The 16,771-nt window shown below is 39.8% G+C and overlaps 1 protein-coding gene across 2 annotated transcripts; it reads left to right on the forward strand.

Annotated features, from left to right (window-relative positions):
* The first annotated feature begins 340 nt into the window (after window positions 1-340).
* On the forward strand, window positions 341-16,342 carry LOC109994039 (zinc finger protein 665). Of its 2 annotated transcripts, none has more exons than XM_020647201.3 (2): window positions 341-644; window positions 11,732-16,342. In XM_020647201.3, the coding sequence occupies exons 1-2, from the start codon at window positions 602-604 to the stop codon at window positions 13,906-13,908; spliced, it is 2,220 nt and encodes a 739-aa protein (XP_020502857.1). In that variant the 5' UTR covers window positions 341-601; the 3' UTR covers window positions 13,909-16,342. The 2 variants fall into 2 exon arrangements, with proteins under 2 accessions (XP_020502857.1, XP_020502858.1); XM_020647202.3 differs by having other exon boundaries at window positions 11,735-16,342.
* Window positions 16,343-16,771: the final 429 nt, after the last annotated feature.

Below are 16,771 nucleotides of genomic sequence, written 5' to 3' on the forward strand. Positions count from 1 at the left end.
TAAAAGGTGAAGGTAAAAGGTGAAGGAGTTATTCATCATTAGTATGAAAAACATCTTTCTAATTCTCCTGTTAACATGTTATTATGAAGAGTCTTCAAGTCTCAGAGAGTCGGAGTCTGTCAGAGAGAAACAGTTTTTACTTGTATGTCACCAAAAAGCAGAAATACTTTAAGAGGTGGTCCTTCTCTTCCAAATCCTCAAGTGTTATTTCCTCAAAGTTTAATCGAGTTAGAATATAAAGGCTGTAGTATTATTTCATATCCAAAAGCGAGGCGGTAATGCAGCTTCTTGGATGCTAAACCGCCTTTAAAAACCAACGAAGAAGTGCAGGGAACGTAACGTAACCGGAACTCACCAGTATCACCAGGCCATCTCCCGGCCCTCTCACAGTTAGCATTGTGTGTCTGTGCTAACTAGGGTTATAGGTTATCAGAGATATGTTAGAAAAGACTTCAGCGTTGAGTTGAGTTCTCCTTCTTTGACTCTGACGGGTTTCAGGATCTTAAAGATTTATTCAGACGGCTGCTCGCTGCGGTTATCAGAGATATATCAGAAACAACAACATGTGGATACGAAGAGGAGCTCCACCGACAGAGGAAAGATGGATGTGACTTTAACACCTGAAATCAAGCTGCAGAGAGCAGGTAGGTTTTCTTTCCACTGCTGGAAACGTGTTTACTGCTCATAGCCTTTAGCTAACAGACGCACACAGCAGTGTGCTAACAGTGTTAGCCGCAGCTAGCTCCTGCTAAGGAAACGTTGCTTGAGACTTTACTATCTATCCCGGTAGCCTATACTAAGACAGTAAGCAGAACTGAACGGGCCCTCGTATCTTCCTCAGTGTTGAGATGTGACAGCCTCAGGTGCGTGGGGTAACTTTGATTTGTCTGAAAGACATCATTTAACATGGTCACATTTTTACCGTAACACCTGAACGTCACATCAGGGATGTTTGCTTATATTTAGAGGATAATCCCTCTGCTTACACTGCTGTAGGATGAAAGTCCAGATGTATTTGTGCATTTTTCTATGTTTCTGGGTCAATAATGCTGCTGTTTGAGAAGCGAAGGGTCGACATTCTTCATCAAGCATAGTGATCGCTAACTAGCTAACATTGGCTAGTTAGCGTTAGCTAACGATAGTATCAGGATCCCTGTCAGGAGTCTTTACACTTTCAGTCAGTCTTATGAGTCAGTAATGTTCAGGATGAGGAGAAGTCTGTTCTTTTGTTCCCTCACAGGAACAGTGGAGCGTCTAACAGCATTAATCCACTCTGGGTTATCTTAAAACCATTACATTCTGTACAAGAACAACCCGGGCTGTCTCCTCGTCAGCTGTAAGTTCAACAGAGGAACTTGTGTTTCTGTTGTTCACAAAGGCCCTATTGTTAATCATAATGGGGAAATGGATCAAGTGTTAAATATTTGGGTGTAATGATTGATGATATATATATGTATATATATACTTCTGTGTGATTGATAGTGTCCTACAGAGCTGCAACACCACATGGTTCACTGTCCACTACATTAAAGTCTAAACTGCTCCAACAATTACAAATCTGCTCAAAAGTTAGTCCAACTCTGAATCAGTCTACTGTAAAAACATGTTAAGGCTGGCTAACAGCATCGTCTCTGTCCCTAACAATGCCTTGAACACAGATTTAGAAATGTTACCATCAAACCAGAGATACAGGCTCCCATGTTTGAATCAGGTCAGTGCGAAATACTCTTTTGTACACCACTCAATCCTAATGTTGAAAATGGAGCTGAATCCCAGATCAAATGACATTGCAAGCCTTTAAAAATGAGTTTGGTGTTTGAATATTGTCAGATGTTTATATTTTTGTATCTTGTCTTAAATCTTTTAGGTTTCAAATGAAGCAGCTGTGATGTAAACAAAATGTCATACTTTTTCAGACAATGAAGTCCAATCAATCACATTCAACAAGGACTGTCTTTAGTTTAAAAAAAAGAAAAGAATGTGCAATGACGACAGGTTAAAACAAAGGTGACCACTGGGACTAATACCTTCTCCGTAGTGTGCAGTGGTAGGAAGCCTCTTTTTTTGTCAGGTGGGGGGGTTCCATAAGTCTGTGACTGCAAATATATGTAGTTTTATTACGCTTTGGTGCCAACTGAGGACACTCTCGAGGACTGATTTTAGCTTTTGTATTCAAACCAGAATTTGGTTCCAATAGAACTAGTATGCACACATTCATAATTATTTTTTCAAATGTATGCCTACACATCACAGTTAAAATGAGTTACATGCAGACATAAGAGGCATAACGTTTTAAAGGTATACAGGCTTATTCACTATGCAGTCACATATTGCCTAATCTCAGAATGTTGTTGTCAGGACAAATAATAGGCCACAGGGCTTAAAGGCAGCACAATTTAAGGGCTCTTTTCTCTCTCTTTTGAAGACCTGAAATGACTGCCCGTGTCTTTGTTTGGGGGAATCATTTTTTCAGAAGTAGTTCTTGAAACACTGAGTAAAGGATGGGAGGTTTGAAGAAGTATGTATCTCCCTTCAAAATGGGACAACCCTTCAAGACCCTGATGCATCTATGGTGGTTTAAGATTGCAAAATGAGACTAAGTGGGTTTGTACTAGGGCTGCACGATATATCGTTTCAGTATCGTCGTCGCGATGTGCGCATGCGCAATATTTACACCACAGGAAGTGGGGGAAAAAAAATCCCTCTGGAGCCGAAAAATATATTTGAGCCTTTCAATTATCCAGGCCCACTGCTAAATACTGGAAATAATATAAACCCCATATAAGGAGCAAAATCTAACAAAAAAGAATCAAGCGAGGTGAAAATAGACATTCTGGCTCCTACAGTCATCAATAGGGTGAATAACAATGTTAAATAATAGTGTGTCTCTTTTTAAAGGGCCCTACCCCTCCATTCCAACAAGTATGTGGATACCCTACCCCTGTTGGGCTTTGACACTTGCAGAAAACTCCGGATCTTTCCAGGAGGAGCTGTATAGGTTAGAAGGCATATCTCCAGTGTTTTTAAAGATGCACTCTGCAGATTTGGTGTGAAATTTTAAAGTTGGAGAACTTTTCAATTCCATGACTCAACAATTCCATGGTATATTTTCTGAACTAAATGCACAAACTTTACTCAAAGGAAAAAATGGGTCCTCGTACACTGTCAGGAGAGTGACGCTTTTACTGTTTCGGGCCCTCCACCATAACTTCTAGTGTAGCATTTTATCTTCATTCTGTCACAGGGACCAAATTTTTCCTCTGAGGACAGTTTGTGTGCAGAGTTACCAACATTTACCACAGAATCTGTACACTTCTTCAACTTTTACATTTCTCTACCAGAATTCCACAGTGCACCTTTAAGGCTACACCATGTTTCAACATTTTCCATCGATCCGCGGGTCATGTGAGGCCCGAACCGTCAGGTTGATCCGAACGGACCACGGATCAAGCCAGATTTGTTTCTCCACCATTTATGACACACACACAAACACAGAGAAAGAATATAGCAGCCAGTCACCACCCAGATATCCTTGGATTATCAAATAATGTAGCTTTGTGTCTGTTAAGTTTCCAAAACTTTGCTCCCGCTGTTGCTTCCATGTCGCAAATTAGACGGCCCAGAGTTACAGGACTACACACGTGGTAGTAAGGGGACATAAAAGTTTTTATTTGTTCTGCACATGTCAAAACACACAACGTTCACAATTTATCCCAGTCCATGTTCGGAAAGGAGCAGGGAGAAGAATAAATCTTATTTTGCCGGCCCCTTACTCGAAATAAAACAAGAAATATCCGAGTGGTCTGTCCAGTCACAATCACTCGGTAACCAATACCATGGCCACATAAAACATATCTGACAATTGAGAGTCTTTGACTTCACTTCCATTCCTTAAATAAGGAGGAAAACAAGCAAAACAAGCTGCCAATTTCATACAGTCTAATAATTCTCTCCTTGTACATTTTCTTAAAGGGAAATATCTTCACACATCTCATCATGTCATTATTTTAAGACAGTTTGATCTGTTGTCTGTGCAAACTGATGCTTAAGATTAAATCTCCTACTTTGTTCTTACAAACTACAACTACAAACTAACTGTTAAAAATACTTAACTCTTTGAACTGAACAGAACTACGAGTGTCTGTAACTCAATCTTTCAATAAAGCTGTAGACCGTTTTTTCCAGAAAACCAAACTGACTCTCACTTAACAAATTATTTTTTTTCAATATAATGTTCACATTTTTGTGCAAAATTTTTTTCAAGTACCTTTTGAAAATTGTGATATAAGGAAACTAGTCTGTAATTAGTAAAGCTGTGTTTGCCTCCCCTTTTAAAAAGCAGAATAACCTGTAGCGGCTTTCCTGAGAGGCTAAGGTTGGGCCTAATATCTTGTCTGCAAGCTTTCAAAAGAATACTGTGATATGTAAAATAAGTTTGACTTTTTATTAACAAAAAAATATAATCAACTTATGATAACATGAATTAACTCATAATCACAGTCAGCCAGACACAAAAGGAGTCAACAAAAAATACAGTGACCCAGCTCACCCTCTCTCTTCCTGATGTTAACAGGTGAGTTAAATCAATACAACATCTCCGCCCATACCCATGTGACCCGATATGCCCCTACTTAATATAATCCTAATAAATGATATAATAATCAATAACCCAAAACACCACTATATAACACACTACCTTAGCCTTAAATAAATACTACAAAGATACTTGGATCCATCCATGGCTCCAACAACCTATACGAAAAGAAAGATTGAAAAAAATGGCTAATTGGTTTAATTATACAGTCGATAGTATTTTTCACAATAAACATATCAATCCCATCGCTATCAGTTGATGTCTTATTTTTAGATTTTGCTACAATAGATTTCATTCACTTCTCTGTGAAACAATATTTGACCTTCTCCATTCCAACCGCCTTCACTGGTAAATGGTCATTATGTCATTAATTAAAAGGCCACTTCTGGCAGTATTTTTTACAACATTTATACAAATATTAGCAATTACTGTTGCTGTTGATGTATTTTGGAGATCTACTGTATATTGAAATCCCCACTGGGGCTGCATATATTCCTCTATAATCCCATTTGAATTTGTATGCTTTATCATTTTGAATATTCAAATATTTTAATGCTAAAATTTTGTATTGTTTATCTTTTACAGTAAAGGCAATTTTACTAATTACTCCGGCAAACCTTTTGCCATACCGCATGTCAATGGCCCATGTGCTTAGCAGCATGTAGTTGTTATTTATGTTTTGTCCACTAGACGATACTAGAGGACAATTTAACCAATCAAAGCAAAGCAAACAATATAGGATCCACATTCATGATTTGTCGTAACATTGTGGTACCAATAAACATTTTGGGATTACCAACAGGTGATGGCTTTCTAGCCTAAGTAAAGAAAATGAAGGTTCTGCAGAGAATAACGATCACTTGGATATGCATTTCCCACATTTGGATATGTTTTTATTAGGCAAACAGAAGTTATCAAGTCCAAGACACAAATTAAATTGCACTTCTAGAATGTTGATATCAGAAATAGTCCAGCAATTTAACAAAAACTAGCCTACTCATTCGTTGAATACTGTGACCAATCATTTAAACGTGGTGCAGGCTGAGTAGGTATAGACTGTAATACTATTTCATGTTAGTAGGCCTATTACACTCGCCATGGTCGCAAACTGCAAAAACACAAACGTTCAATTGTAACTGGACAAACAAACCTTTTTGAACAAGTGGACATGGATTCACAAATTAAATTAGCCTACATGTTTTACGAAAATAAATATAACTATCCTAATCATAAAACATTGGCGAGAGAGTGGCTTACTTGCTTTTGTTTCAAAAGTTCCATGGAGGTGGTCAACCAAGATGGTAGCACACCTGTCAGTGCGTCTGTGTGTCATTTTGTGTATTTGACTGAGTCATAACCCGTTTCATCTCTGTAAAGTCTTGTAAAATATCAATATCATATCGCCCCGTGTGCTTGAAGCCTGTCCACCTCTTGGAGACGGAATGCCGACACGCCGAATGATTCTGATGGGCCTAAACCTCTCATGATAAAGGAAAGTGCTTCTTCCATGGTTTTCATGGTGCTTAAAATTAAGTTCCATCCGCTTTTAGAAACCGACTGGTCCTGATTTTACTGTATCTATCCACAGCATTTCTTTGCCTGGGTTGATTTCCTGTTTACGCGAGACGTCACGCAACACAACGACGTCATCTGACTCGAGACAAGGAAAAAACGGAGCGGATTGTTACTGAACTGGCCTGGATTTCTAAAATTCCACTTCAGTCAATAAAAATGCTGTTGCTCTTTACTGTACTGTGTTTGTTAATTTTGTGCGGCATAGGACGAAGCCCCCACGGGCACGGGACCGACAACTCCCGTGCAGTGCTCACAAACTCTAATGAAACATACCAGGGAACGCCTGCATCTGGCTGTGCGCTGGTTAAATCGTTACCCGTTAAATCGTTTTTTTTTTTGTTTTTTTTTCATCTGACACTGTGGTCTTGTCCCGTCTCATCAGTATAATGGCTTTGCAAGACAATTTTACCATTTCCATAAACTGTGTTTGTGATTTTGTATTGGAGATACCTCCTCCAAATCACTTAAACAGAGGTGTCTTATTGTTCTGTTGCTGCTGATTTCAGGGAATGTGCAACCCAATCCAGGTCCAGATTCTGCTATAAATTTTAACACTCCTGCCGACTTTAAATCAAGGTCTGGTCTTGGTTTCATCCATCTGAATGTACGCAGTTTAATAGCTAAAATGGACATGATTCGTATCTGGGCGAACTCAACAGATGCTGATGTAATTGTTCTATCTGAAACTTGGTTGAGTAAATCTGTTCTGAACAAGGATATTAGTATCAATGGTTATATATTTAGGACTGACCGGCCCAAAAGGGGAGAGGGTATTGCAATTTTTATAAAAATCAAGTTTCATGCAAATGTGCTTCTCTCCAAGTCAGAGAGTAAGCAGTTTGAATTGTTGGCTCTTGATCTTGAGATATCGAAATCTCTCCATATAACTGTTGTTGGTTGCTATAGGACACCTTCAGCTGTCAGCAGTGCACTATCTACCCTGATGCAGCTTTTAACAGAATTGAAGTTTAATGAAATTGTCATTCTTGGAGATTTTAACTGGAACTGGTTAAAACCAGTATCTGATGATTTTAAAGCTTACTGTTACTAAACCTCTTTCAGATTGTCGATAGCCCCACTAGACCCAATCTTAAATGTCCAGAAAAATCATCTCTAATAGATTTTATTCTAACAAACACTCCTCATAAATACACAACCGCTTCTGTTTTTGCAAATGACATTAGTGACCACTGTGTTATTGCCTCAGTGAGAAATACAAAAATCCCCAAAACCAAGCCAAGCATCATTATAAAGCATGACATGAAACATTTTAATGAACAAGGGTTTTTTTCATGACTTGTTTAATTTTGACTCGCAGAAAATGCATCATATTCCTGATGTTGAAAGTGCATGGAAATTATTTTATGATGGTTTCACTAAAATTGTGGCCAAGCATGCTCCCCTCAGAAAGTACAGAGTTAAAGGCCGAAATAATGTATGGTTCACTCCAGAGTTATCTAACTCACTTCATGAGTGAAATATAGCATGGGCAAAAGCCAGGAGATCAGGTCTGGATTTGGACTGGCTGCTTTACAGGCAAATGCGCAATGCTCTGAGTTGCAATTAGGAAAGCTAAAGCTGATCATTTCCTCACAGAAACCTCGAGCAACCTAAACAATCTCTTGAAATTCTGGAAGACAATTAAATCCCTGGCTGGAAATAAAAATGAAATTGAGCTTCCTCCATGCATTGTTAAGGACTCACTTAAAGTCACTGATAAGTCCAAAATGCTTGGTGTCTTTAATGAACATTTTATAGCCTCTGGGTCCTTGTTTGACTCTTTTAGCAATAGGCATATAAATTCCCCCACTGTTTTTTCTGACTGTCATGTTACAGGTAGTCAGTCCTTCAGTTTTCAAGTCATTACAGTCTCAGAAGTGCTCAAAGCCCTCAAACTCCTCGACACAAAAAAATCCGCAGGTCCTGACAACTTAGAACCTTACTTTTTAAAGTTGGCAGCTGATTTTATCGCACCACCTTTTACACATCTTTTTAATCTCTCCCTGGACAGAAATGAAATTTCTCTTATATGGAAATCTGCATTTGTTCTTCCCTTGTTGAAAGGGGGGGACCCTACAGTCTTACATAATTTTAGACCCATCTCCAAATTGTCGGTCCTGGCTAAGGTTCTGGAGTCCATTGTGAGTGAGCAACTGAAATATTTCCTACTATCAAACAATATCTTATCTGACTTTCAGTCTGGCTTTAGGAAAAAACACAGCACAACTACAGCGGCTTTAAAAGTGGTCAATGATTTTATAGAATTTTTAGACAACAAACACAACTGTGCAGTGCTTTTTTATTGATTTATCAAAGGCTTTTGATACTGTGGATCATGCAATACTGAAGCAAAGACTTAATAGCATAGGACTATCAGACAAAGCAGTCTGCTGGTTTGAAAGCTACCTTTCTGGAAGATCTCAGTGCGTGCAGGCAGAAGGCATCACTTCTAGCTCCCTTGTAGTATCCAAAGGCGTGCCCCAGGGATCAGTCCTGGGACCACTACTCTTCATTTTATATATCAATAGTTTTGATCAAAATGTTATTAATGCAAATTTCCACTTTTATGCTGATGACACTGTGATATACTGCTTATAAGGGTATTCTCGGTCTGCTTCCATCCTACCTACAGAGCTACATACTTCAAAAAAGTAATGGAAGTTACCATCTTTGCTCGCAGGATTTACACCTTCTAACCATCCCTAAAGACCGTACCGAATTAGGAAAAAGGGCGTTCAGGTATGCTGCTCCCTCTTCTTGGAATCGGTTGCAAGATACTTTAAATCTTCAGGAGCTGGTTTCCTTGAATGTTTTTAAAGGTCGTCTTAATGATCTGGAGGCAGAAATATTTGACTGTAGATGTTTTAGCTAACTCGTATTGCCCTTTTTGATCGCTTTGTTGCTGATGACTTATGACAGATTCTGATGAATGGTTCTTTTTGTGATTCCTGTATTTATTGTTCATTGTTAAGTGTTTTATGTCTGAAACCCTGTAATTTTGCTGCTTCCTGTCTTGGCCAGGACGCTCTTGTAAAAGAGATTTTTAATCTCAATGAGACTTTTTTTCTGGTTAAATAAATTTAAAAAAAAGGTTGTTGGCCAAAAACAAGCGGATCCATGTTTTCTGAATCGAGTGCAGAGCGTTTTTCATTGACTATATTCCCAGCAGTGGAGAACACTCTTTCAGCTCTGACAGAGGTACTCGGGGTGCTTCAGTAGCGCTGCGCCAGCTGGGCAAGGTGGGGGTACCTGGTTCTTGACGTCTTCCACCACAGCAATGGGTTGCTATTAGGGGCTAGCGGGATCTCCCTCTTGTAGCACCTGAAGAGTCTCCCTGGCGATACTCATTGCCAAAGAGTTCCCTCATAGCACTGAGAGCATCTTTTACCTGCCTTGGTGTCCCCTCCGTTTCCACAGACGCTCCCCCCTCGTCTTCCCCCGTGCAATCACAGCCAGCTCCCGTTAAACTTTTTCACGTACCTCCTGCTGATGGTCTCGTACCAAATGAATTAGGCGATGGAAACGCGTGTCGATGTAGCTAGCTGTATGGTTTCGCCTGAGGGTTTCGTTGTGATGACTGTATCGCTTCTTAAGATCTGTTGAAATCTTTGCTTTCATTTCACTGACTGCTGGCAGATCATCAGGGGATGGCTGGAGGCGGGACAGAAGGGTGAACTTAAAAGGGAGAAGAGCTGAATCTGTCGGGTATCGTTTGGTTGATAAGACACTGTGAAACGCTTGAGCACCTCTTTGACCCGCTCCATAAGGGTCCACTCTGTGGTACTCGACTTGAGATGAGCAAGTTTCTTCTCCATGACTGCCGGAGCTTGTTGTTCAGATGTCCTCGACAGTCATTGATAAGCTTAGCAGGTTTCCCACCGAGCAGCTTCTGTTTAGCTTTGAGGAGATAACAGTCTTTTGTCCACATATTGAAATGGAGTGCTGTAGTTTTAGTCTGCTGACTGGAGTTTCCATCGCTTGCACTGCCAGCCCTTTCCTCACAGCCACAGTAATCTTGTGGGTAATCATGTATGGGACATTGAAGACCTGTATGTGCTTCTCCACTGCGTTAGTGTAATTAGCAGCGTTGTCTGTGGTGACTGACTCGAAACTCATGTTCTCCCCGTGGATGTCGCTGATGCACTGGGCAACATTCTCAGCAGTGTGGGTTTTCTGTGCTTCGCCTGTTTTAAGAACTATGTCTTTAAGTTCCCATTCTGTGTCTATAAAATGTGTTGTGAAGTCAAATATGCATCGTGGCTAGTGATGTGACCTGATTTCCGACTCTATCCACTATCCTATCTCTACAATAAAGGCACAAAAAGCCCCCCTAATATAATGGTAGGGGAATTGATTGAATTGAATTGATATACTGATGTAACAGTAGAAATATAGTAATAAAAACATTTACAGACATTTACTTCAACACATAAGACCATTTCCTCAACTGATTCAGAGATTTCTTCCAGAATTGATCTTGGAAATTCCTGGCAGCAACAGTCAAAAATATGAGGAACCTGCGTTGTAGTTTCACCCCGCTAACCGCAACAGCTTCCAGTGACTCAAAAATCGTCATTTTGCATCACTGGAAGCTCCTTTTCAGACTTGGAAATACAAAGATTTCCCATCTCAGGGGAAAATGATACAAAGCTTAATGCAAATGGGTGAAGTATCCCTTTAAGTAGTGTCATAGAGTTTTCTGACCAGTGATGGTCAGGTGGCTCAAAAACTTACATATTCATACGAACCTTGCATATTCTGCAGAAGACAATGTCTTTTATTGTTATTAGTTAGTTGACAGAAATCCAAAAACTTTCCATACGCTACTTTTTTTAAAGTGACAAGCTCCTGTTGTTTGCAGCTTGAAGCCATTTTGACGTTGGTTCCGTAGTAGGCTATGCACTCTAAAAACATAATTGTTCTGTGAATTGTTTCACTCGTTATCCAAAACATTTTGACCAATTATTTTTTTATAACAAAATGACACATTCGAATGGCAATTAAGCATTCAAATATCTTTATTAACATTAGAATTATATTTGAATATTATTCCTTCTTGATTTAACCATGTCTCTGATAGGGCTATAAATTAATGCCAATAATCATTGATCTTGGTGAAGCTTGCATAAAGACTTCTACAATTGAAAGTGGTCACTGGTAGACCCGCTGTAATGTAAATGCTTATCCATGCTGCGCTGGGTTAGAGTTACTGCCAATCCATTTCAGTACATAACATATCATTGTTAACACTGACCCCCTCGAGGTACATGAGGAAGGACTGCCTGGCTCTGATTGTAAAGTCAGAGCAGAACAAGCAGAAGATGGGGATTTAATTGGTCTTGTTTTGTGGTACAAATAACTCTGTTCCTTTACTTTTATTTACCTGCCACAGTGGCCTGTAGGTAGAGAAAATACACCTGACACTGCACAAAACACCCTTATTTGGCTGTTGGCAGGTGCTAATTGTGACTTAAGGGAAAACTTAAAATGATAAGTATCACTGTGTTAGGTTTGGTTTAACAGCTTTCATTGATATGTCCTTCTGTGTTTTCGTGCTTCCAGCAGACATTCAGCAGCTGATGGTGAGTAAAGGAGACCTCAGCCCTGAGCAGCAGGACTGGAGCTTCCTTCTGGAGGACACTAAGCCCCCACACATCAAAGAGGAACAGGAGGAACTGTGGATCAGTCGGGTGGGAGAACAGCTTCAAGGACTGAAGGAGGCTGATACCACCATGTTCCCCTTCACTCCTGTCTCTGTGAAGAGTGAAGATGAAGAGAAACCTCAGTCCTCACAGCTTCATCAGAGACAAACTGAACAGATGGAAACAGGAGTTGATGGAGAGGACTGTGGAGGAGCAGAACCAGAGAGGTACTCAGTCTCTGGTTGTAAACGTCTCTCTGGATCTGAGGTCAAGATTGAAGACTCTTGTGGATCTGATGACAGTGTTGACAGTGACTTTTGGAAAGATACTAGAGAACGCAGGAAAGATTTGAAATCTGTAGAAAACGTTCAAAGTAAGAAAACAAATGCGGATGATAATTCATATAGCTGCTCGGAGTGTGGTAAAACATTCAATAAGAAACCGAATCTGACCAGACACACATTTATGCACACAGGAGAGAAACCCTTCAGCTGCCCTCTTTGCTGTAAACGATTTAATAGAAAATGTGCTCTGACCACACATAAGAGAATTCACACAGGAGAGAAACCGTTGATGTGCTCAGTGTGTGGTAAAACATTTAAAAAGAAGACAAATCTGGCCACACATTTGAGAATTCACGCAAGAGAGAAACCATTCAGTAGCTCGGAGTGCAGTAAAAGATTTATCCAAAAAGTGGCCTTGGCCGGTCACATGTTAGTTCACACGATAAAGAAACCCTACAACTGCTCTGAGTGCAATAAAACATCTTCTGATAAATCATATCTGACCAAACACATGCAAATACATACTGGAGAGAAACTCTTTAGCTGCACTGATTGTGGGAGAAGATTTAAATTTAAGCTTAATCTGACACATCACATGGCACATCACAGAGGGGCATCAGAGCTTCATCTAAACCAAACTGAGGAGAAGAGACTGGCAGAGACAAGGGTTGATAGAGAGGACTGTGGAGGAGCAGAACCAGTTAGAAACTCTGATCCTGTGAGACATTTACAATTAGAGACTCAGGACAAGAAGGATGACTCTTCAGAAGCTGAGACTGACAACAGTGATGATTGGAAAGACACAATAGAAGAACATGACTCAGATTTAGTCTCTGTGATAAACATCACTAATATGAGACTGAAGACTGATAATAAATCTCATGGCTGCTCTGAGTGTGGTAAAACATTCCACAATAAACGGAATCTTACCAGACACATATTAGTGCACACAGGATATAAACCCTTCAGCTGCTCTTTTTGCAGTAAAAGATTTAACAGAAAATGTGCTCTGACCACACACACAAGAATACACACAGGAGAGAAACCATTCAGCTGCTCTGAGTGCAGTAAAAGATTTAACCAAAAAGTGGCCCTGACTAGTCACATGTTGGTTCACACTAGAGAAAAACCCTACAGCTGCTCTGAGTGCAATAAAAGATTTACTGATAAATCATATCTTTTAAAACACATGAGAATACATACAGGAGAGAAACTATTCAGCTGCACTGATTGTGGTAAAAGCTTTAACTTTAAGCAAAGTCTGACACATCACATGGCAAATCACAGAGGGGCATCAGAGCTTCATCAAAACCAAACTAAGGACAAAAGACTGACAGAAACTGATGGAGCAGAACCAGAGAGGGACTCAGATCCAGAGAGACATTTACAACCAGAGATTGAGGTTAAGATCGAAGACTCTTCTGAACCTGAGACTCCGGACAGTGATGTTGATTGGAAAGAGACAACAGAACATCAGTCAGGTTTAAACTCTGTGAAAAACATCACAAGTAAGAGACTGAAGACTAATAAGAAATCCCATTGTTGCTCTGAGTGTGGTAAAACATTCCACAATAAACGGAATCTTTGCAGACACCTGAGAATTCACACAGGAGAGAAACCCTTCAGCTGCTCTGTGTGTGGTAAAAGATTTAACCAAAAAGGAAATCTGACCTCACATATGTTGGTTCACACAGGAGAGAAACCCTTCAGCTGCTCTGTGTGTGGTAAAACATTTAAACAGAAAGCGACTCTGACCAAACATGTGAGAATTCACACCGAAGAGAAACCCTTCAGCTGCTCTGTTTGCACTTAAGGATTTAAGCAAGGAGCACTCATAGTCATGTTGGGACACTCAAATTTGGTCGCAGGCTGGAATAGTCCTAATGACTCGCCATGGGGGCTGAACTATTTGTTCCAACATCAATATGCAGGGCCGGAGAGGGACTCATTTTCAGCCTGGGAGTTTCATGGCTCAGACCAGCCAATTTAAGTTCAGATCATCAGAAATATAGACTATAATTCTATCTAGTTTCATTCAAAGCATAAGCCTACAGTGTTTCCCACAGGATTTTATGAGAGTATGGTGGGGGGACACCAAACTGCCTAGGGGGGTCCGGGGGCATGCACTTCTGAGAAAAGTGTGCACATTTTAAAGTTAAATGCATCAATTTTGTGCGAAATGAACAGGCTAAATGTATGAAAAACTTAGTTCTCTTTTAACAATTTTGTGCTCTTGTAGTAATTAAAAACATAAAATCCAGAGGCTAAGGTTGCCTAAAACGTCTATCCCAGATTAAATGAAATAATGTTCTTGAACCATTTGGAGTACAAGTATGTGTAAGGCAAGGCAAGTTTATTTATGTCACACATTTCAACAACAAGGCAATTCAAAGTGACTCACACAACATCAAAAGCATCATGACAAAAAATATGTAAGAAATGTCAGTCATCAGCACAGTGGCTTGAAATTGGCACCATGTAGATACATCAGGACAGAAGCAGGCACCTCCTTTAAACTCTGATTGGCTGTTGTAGGATGTGAACAAAGAAAGTAATGTCAGAATTGGTCAAATGAGGTGTCAATCTAAAGATTTGAGTGCAGCTGCCAGTGTGAGATATCTCAGTTGAAAACATTGCTCTCTTTGATGCCAGATGTCAAAGTTCGAACACTTAACAAGGACCACGACTTCATGGTCATCGCCATGGTTATCTGGAATGTGTTAAGAAGTCAGGAGGTGGTGGACTTCATCAGAGGATCAAACCAGACAAGACTGGCAAAGTATGTGCCCTCTCATCAATCATGGAAGAGCTGCTGGACCACAGTTTGGCTCCTGACATCTGGAGACGGGACAGGATGTGATAACATGACCTGTGTCAACATCACCCTCCGGCTGCACCCCGCTCAGTCTGATGACAAAAAGAAGAGGAAGCAACCGGAGGAGGTAGAAGGTTTGATGATGGCCACCATGACCTGCATGATACTGGCAGAATAGCTCAACTACATCCAAGTTGCTTTCCATTCTGAGACATGCCTAAGTCTCCGTGTAGATCCCTCATCACAGAGCTTTTTTTTGTGTCCTAAAAGTGCTGTAAGGTCCATGAATTACTTTTGAAGTCACTTTTTCACTTCTTCCCAAAATGTCTGCAAACAAATGGACAAAGGTAAAAGATAAAACCAAACAATATTTGTGTCCTCTGAAGCCCAAACTGAAATGTGACATGGTGTGGGAATTGACTGTTAATCCAGTGTTGGATTGAATGTTTTGGTACCCTGTTTTAGGTTTCTCTCAGACCTCCCACCCTGAGTTTCTTTAAGCTCAGTTTGTAGGTCACAGTTAAGACTTTAAGAACAATGTAAGGATTCTGGTCATTTGTCCAGTCCTTGATTTCTATTGACACCCGTTCACAAGTGAGGATAGTTTTCAGTCTCTCTGCTCATCGAAGATTTTCATTTCTGCTTTGTCTTGTCATTTCCAAACAGAAAAGAAGTGGGCTTTCTTAGCCTGCTCACTTAGTTGGAAACATGACGGCATGGAAAGACGACGGTGTGGAAACATGACAGCATGGAAACATGTAAGAGGAGGTGTTGAAGTTCTGGACTAACTCTACAAAAACAGCTTGAGTCCAGGACTTAAAAACGTCCACCATCCGATTCACGCTTCTTGTTTTCCCTTGTAACGCTTTTTTTTTTAGTTTATTTTTATTTTTGCACAGAAAACAAATCCACCAATAACAAAGATAGACAATATAGAGTGAAGGAAGGAGCAGAAAGCTCCGAGCTCGTCTGAAGCCTCCTCCTAAACAGTAAAGAATCACATAACATGAAATAACCTGTAGGTCATGGGTTCAAAGTAACGACTGTTTATTTTTCCATGTTGGCTGAGTAAGTTTTACAGTTTTTATAGAAATCCTTTTTGACAGCACACTCTGATAACACCTTGATGTTGGAGTGTGGACGGGATGCCGATGTTATTTTTGGAGTGGAAATAGGATCTAAAGATCAGAGCACCGAGACAGTAGAGGGTTTCTTTATTTACCAAAGCCTCATTTAAACTACATTGTGTGACTAAGTTTGTTTCTGTTGTACTATTTCGTCACCATGCCCTTTTTTCTGTAAATACTTTGTAATTGTAATTTGACTTTTTTTCCTTTGTATTGTGGGAAATTTGGGGTGCATACTCTTGACACCAGTATGAAAGTACACTTTTTAAATCATGAGAAAAAAATAAAACATTTCTAGTACAGTATATCTGGCTTGAGGGTCATGTGTTTGACAACCTAGTGGACGATATTGCAGCAGGTGAAAAACGGTCTTTGTTGAGCTTTCTTTTCACTGTCATTATTGGCAACTGCTTTCCAATGTAGTCTCGGACTCGCGTCTTTTGGCAACATCCCTCTTTTTGACGTGAAATCACCTTCATGCGAGTGAGAATCACAATCAGCTTTATTGGCTGGGTAAGCTTACACACACAATGAATTTACATTTAGTGAACTGTGCTCTCTTATGTACAAAAGTACAACACAAAATAAACACAAATAAATAAAGACTAATATGTACAAACATGTAAACATGATAATAAAAACATGTCATTATGTGACAGGTGGCTTTATTTACATGAATTAGAGTTTTACAGTATTTACAGGTGTGCATAGATTGATCATTTAAATTCAATTAT

Source organism: Labrus bergylta, chromosome 15 (genome assembly GCF_963930695.1).
Source record: "Labrus bergylta chromosome 15, fLabBer1.1, whole genome shotgun sequence".
Classification (NCBI taxonomy): domain Eukaryota; kingdom Metazoa; phylum Chordata; class Actinopteri; order Labriformes; family Labridae; genus Labrus; species Labrus bergylta.

Bases quoted from the DNA above. Each gene is read 5' to 3' on its own strand.
- LOC109994039 (XM_020647201.3), top strand. From the start codon at position 602: ATGGATGTGACTTTAACACCTGAAATCAAGCTGCAGAGAGCAG. The intron at 645-11,731 runs GTAGGTTTTCTT...TCGTGCTTCCAG, and splicing joins AATCAAGCTGCAGAGAGCAG to CAGACATTCAGCAGCTGATG.